General features: G+C 36.2%; 1 protein-coding gene across 3 annotated transcripts in view; it reads left to right on the top strand.

The window, feature by feature from the left end:
- Positions 1-4,797, top strand: part of LOC107015408 (probable serine protease EDA2) — a 12,057-nt gene extending 7,260 nt beyond the window's left edge. The window contains exons 8-13 of one of the 3 annotated variants that reach the window (XM_015215664.2): positions 850-1,055; positions 1,183-1,277; positions 2,161-2,235; positions 2,799-2,882; positions 4,356-4,454; positions 4,562-4,797. In XM_015215664.2, the coding sequence (XP_015071150.1) occupies positions 850-1,055; positions 1,183-1,277; positions 2,161-2,235; positions 2,799-2,882; positions 4,356-4,454; positions 4,562-4,569 (567 nt within the window). In that variant the 3' untranslated portion in view covers positions 4,570-4,797. Of the gene's footprint in view, positions 1-849; positions 1,056-1,182; positions 1,278-1,836; positions 1,918-2,160; positions 2,236-2,798; positions 2,883-4,355 lie in introns of those variants that run through there. The other 2 variants (XM_015215663.2, XR_003577485.1) reach the window with 2 other exon arrangements.
- The last annotated feature ends 442 nt before the right edge of the window (positions 4,798-5,239 follow it).

Consider the following 5,239-nt stretch of genomic DNA (forward strand, 5'->3'; position numbering starts at 1 on the left):
TTCCCCCCCCCCCCCCCCAATTATTTGTCTTGTTTACCAATAGCCAACTTGATCATTATTTGAAGTGAAGACAGGACTGATTTATCCATTTTTCAAAGATGAAACGTAGATGTTTACAAAATAGTGAAAGCATTCCAAGGTTGAGCATTAAAATTGTTAGTTAATGGTAAAAATTGTTAAATTTGACTTGTCTAAAGTGAAACAAAGCATTCACTTTAGTAGAAAGGAGAACTTGTTCATAGTTTACACAAGCATGATCTTGTATACAATGCAAAGACAAAAGTAGTACTTGCACTAGGCGCTACCTTTGCAACTCAACTTTTGGAGATGCTGGCTTGACCCAACAATAAACATCACACATTTCTTTCGGAAACCTGTCAAAATATTCATGAAGAGAATTCTTCTGTACAAGGAACAGAAGTTTTGTTAGAGTGGATACCCATATTTATACAGTTATGCCTTTGTATTTTTGTAGAACCAGTAAGTGGTTAAACAAAAGATTAACACAAGTAATTGGAAAACAATCTTCCACCCGCACTTGGATTAGGTTCTGACAGTGTATATTTCTATATTGGGAAATAACACAAGTAGATATTCAGATGGAGTTCCAAAAATTCTCAAGTTATCTCTGTCAAAATTTTCCTTGTTGATATCCTGTTATATGCTAGCTTTCCCGGAAATTCTCTTTTGGGTTTGTTTGTTTTCTGCAGTTAAAAAAAAGGACTTCAATTTATTTAGAACTCCATCTGTATCATGTTAAAAGTTAGAAATTAATACATTTTGTGAAAGACGTCGCCAGTTCTCTGTTTCTTTTGTTGTATATCACTTCATTCTATTTCTTATCTGCAGAATGCATATGCCACCTATGTAAAGGATTATTATGTTAAGACATTTGGGGTCAGCGTCAAAACCTACGATCAGGAAAATCTGAAGAATACTGCTGTAAATGGCGATACTTCTGACCGCTTGTGGTGGTTCCAGGTTTGTACAGAAGTTGCATATTTTCAGGTTGCACCTTTGAACGATAGTATTCGCTCTTCTAAAGTTGATACCAGGCACGTGTCTTACTCTTGGAAGTATTTAAGAAATATTTCTTTGTTTTGTTTAACTGCTCTATTTCCACTTGTTTAGTCGGTGCGGCTCTGGTGACTGACTTCATATTTCGATAAATTCATCGTGCAGATACCATTTGGACCTGTGCAGGAATGTCTTTGGAGCCAGTATCTATCCTGATGTCGATGCGACTAACTTGTACTATGGAGGCACCAAAATTGCTGGTAATCATTTGATAGTTATTTCTAACAGTCTCGCTACTCTCCCCCCTCCCCCCTCCCCCAAACTGTTATATTTGTCAATAGGATAGGCTTGAGTTATTAAAAGGGGAAAAAAGAAGGAAGATAGATTTGCTGTCCACTCATTTGCACTTAAGTCTTAATAAGGGAATATTCATTACCCGTGCTGTTTTATTTGATTCAGTTGGGTGACCTTTTCCAGTTTTGCTTTGCTATAAACATTGTATTAGCTAAATCGAGTTGTCTGGGATTACTTTTATAGTCCCAACATTCATGGAACTTCCTGATCATTTTACAAAGTGATGGCATCACTTTTGGCTTAAGTTTATTACTTGTCTCAATGGTAAAAGTTAAGACAATAATAACCTCAACCAACTGAAAAGAAGGGGGGATAAATACTTGATATAGTGGCTGTTGTAGAATATGGTCAGTCTCTTTAATGGAAGGTGTATGTTTTATCTTTGAAATTTTTAAAACCTAGTCTTTTGGGGGTTGATGACTCTCAAATTGGACTTAATATCTGATTAAATGCAATGTCTCGCAGGTGGAATTTGACCTTGATGATATTTTTCACCTAGTTCTTGGGATCCTTACTGCTTTAACCTCTCATTCTATCATATGTTGTGTATGTCCTCTAGGCTCTTACCTTGATTTGCATGTGATGATGGGGTTTCGTTCCTGTTTCAATCAAAGAAAAGAACATTTCTTTGACTTATCTTAGTTTCAAATATGGATATTCTGTCACACAATTTTCCTTTGGCTTACATTTTTGATTGGATGAATAGTACATCTGTTTTTTCATCCTGTTTCAAATGCAGAACAATTATGGAATAACAAATTTCATTATATTAAAATTTTGTTTTGCCAGGGTCAAAGATTGTCTTCACCAATGGATCACAGGACCCCTGGCGACATGCTTTTAAACAGACTTCTTCCCCAGAGTGTAAGTGTTAGGCTGCTCAAATAGTGAAATTTCATGCCTATCTATCCATTGTGAAATTAGACTGGGCGAGTGTTGTACACAAAGACAGATGCATGGTCTTTATTAATGCATTGTTTTAGATCTGTTGAAGTAAAATGGACCATGCTACCTTCCAATAAACATGCAAAGAATAAAATGGACCGTTCTTCATCCACAAGAAATCTTTTTATCATAAAGCAATTCTTTTATAAATTCAGGCTGGAAGGTGTGATCTTTATTGAACATTCATCTGCCATCGTAACTTCGTATATTTTCCTATAAACTTGTCTGCAACAATTGATAGTTGATTTATCTGCTTCTTGATCTTAGTATCAACATGGTTGGGTTATGTACAGTGACTTTCTATCATTTGATTCCCTGGGAGAAGGGTGTACTTGAATTCACAAGGCCGGATCACAAACAGAATGACCTCTGCTAAAAGTACTTCTGAAAGTGACCATTTTGTTGGAGCTAGAGAACTCACTTCAAATTGTTGTACTTCACGTATTTTTTTTTTGTTTCTGAGATATCTTTTCGACTTTCAGTGCCTTCTTACATAATCTCTTGCCATAACTGTGGCCATGGAACCGACATGCGGGGCTGCCCTCAGTCTCCTTTAGTACCTGAAGGTATGCATATATCAGATCTCAATGTTACTGTGTTGGCATATCCACTAGTATGCTGGAGATATATATTCTTTACTTCAACCCCCATCATTCCTTTTCTTTGTTTGCAGTTCTTTTATTCCTTTTTTTTATTTGCAGTTCTTTTATTCCTTTTCTTTGTTTGCAGTTCTTTTATTTTGCTCTTAATCTGGTCTCTTTGGTCACTGCTACAATTATTATTCTTATTTTCTTTTACCTCTCTAATTATGTTGTTCTCAACTATGACTCTGAACTGCTGCATACGTTGATAGCACTTGCAATACAGTGTGAAATTAATTGTGAATGTCAATGGTAGAAACTGTAAGATCCTATCACCTAGGATTATCCAAAGGGGGTGAACAAGATGGCTCATGGAAGTCAATAAGGATAACCAAGGTGTCAAAGAAAGTTGTCACTGGTTTGCAATGTGAGATGCAATCTTAGAAGGAGCAAAAATATTCTGAACCTGTTTGGATTGGCTTATTTTAGGTGCCTTTTAGCCAAAACAGTGTTTAAGCACTTTTGTAGTGTTTGGGTAAGACAAAAAAAGTGTTTTTAAGCCAAAATAACGAGTATAAGCCATTCCTAACTTATGGGCCCATCCAAACAGGCTCTTTATATATTGAGTGTGAAGAAGATGCAAGCCGTGTTTAAGTGCAATCGCGACTTTGAGGTTAAAGATATTTGTAAAGGTGAAGCAAAAACAGAGTCTAAATTAAATTTGTTGTCTTGTCTTTTTGGGCAATTTTGGGGAAGAGGAATAGGAATTCGAATGTTTAAGGCATTGAGGCATAAAAAGCTTGCTTCTGTTTCATTCTACCATACTTGAAAGAGTTGAAAGGTATCCTTCGGTATTAATAATTTGTAGAGGTTTGCTAGTACAATGTGATTGGGGTCCAGATACACTAATTGTAAACCTTGACCTGTATCTGTTGATTAGTAAAGCATTTTGACTTGTGAAAAAAACTGAATGACCAAAGTTCCAGTTTATACGCTTTTCTTTCTTTAGTTTGTAATTTGTTTAATCCTATCAGTACTTCACAAGCGGAGTTTTTACTGATCGGGAAGGTACACTTCTCCAACTTTTTCATACGTAGTGATGGCAGAGCAACCACACTTTTGTTCTTACAACTGTACATGAACAATCTCACAAGTCACAACAATAGTTGGATACCGTAAGTTCGCTCACAAAATAAAAAATAAGTCAAAGGTAGCATCAAATTGGACAATTGTCCGAATATAGCTTTCGATCTCCATACATGTTAAAAACAACAACCTGATTAACTGTAGTGCATTCCAACTCTAGAAGCTTATTTGCACATTATCATGTCACAAATTTTGCCAGCATGGTTGTGTGCATCGATCGTCAACTTGTCTTAGAAATGATGCTTCGTGAAGTTCCTTCCTTCAAATCAATGAACCATGATGCATTTCATGACAAATTCTTTCATATCACAGGTGATGCTAAAAACTGCAGTTCCCCTGATGCAGTTCGTAAAGTAAGGGAAAAGATTGTTGAACATATAGATTTGTGGCTGTCTCAGTGCCAGGTTTCAGGTAGGAGTTCAATATGAAAACACCATCTCAGACTCTGAGATATACAAAATGACGTATACTTTATGTCCACTAGCTAACCACTAAATAATGTACCTCGTCGTGGACAGATGTATAGTTGCTCATCCATGAACCATGTCATCTGTATGAGTTGATCTCGTGTTACTATGACTTGCTAATAATATGAAAAAAATTTCTTCTTCTTGAGCTTACTTTCTTGAAGCTCTGGCATTCTGTAATGTTCCGTTAGCTGAGCTAATGCTCGCGATTTGTGTGTTAAATGGCATGTATACAAGTTTACGAGACAATTTCTGTGAAATGACCCCAGTATTCTTCTGTTTTTGCATCTTGTTCTTTGAAAGGACTGTGATTTAGAATATTGGTTATTGTAAAAATGTCTCGGGGTAACCTATTTGGACATCGCTATTTAACATGTATCGACTTTTAATGTCTTTGGGCACATCTGCCTGCTTTGGATCAACTTCAGACATGCGGTGTTTGAAGCTACCTATATAGATGAAGTTCAGGCGAAAATGGTTAAAAGCCATATGAGCTTTTATTGTATGTATTTTATTTTTTTCTTCAATTGATTGACATCTTTGTATCTTTGCAATAGCAGTACTCAGTTAAGTTCTTAGTCCAGATTTTGGTAATTGGGATGAATGTAGTGTGTGATTTGTACAGTAGGTGCTCGTCACGAGTTTGAACACATGAACACGTGATGTGTAGGTTAGGTTTCCATCCCAAGTATGGTATTTAAATGAAAGAAAGCGAAAAGGGGCGTGATT

Source organism: Solanum pennellii, chromosome 3 (genome assembly GCF_001406875.1).
Source record: "Solanum pennellii chromosome 3, SPENNV200".
In the NCBI taxonomy this organism is placed as follows: Eukaryota; Viridiplantae; Streptophyta; class Magnoliopsida; order Solanales; family Solanaceae; genus Solanum; species Solanum pennellii.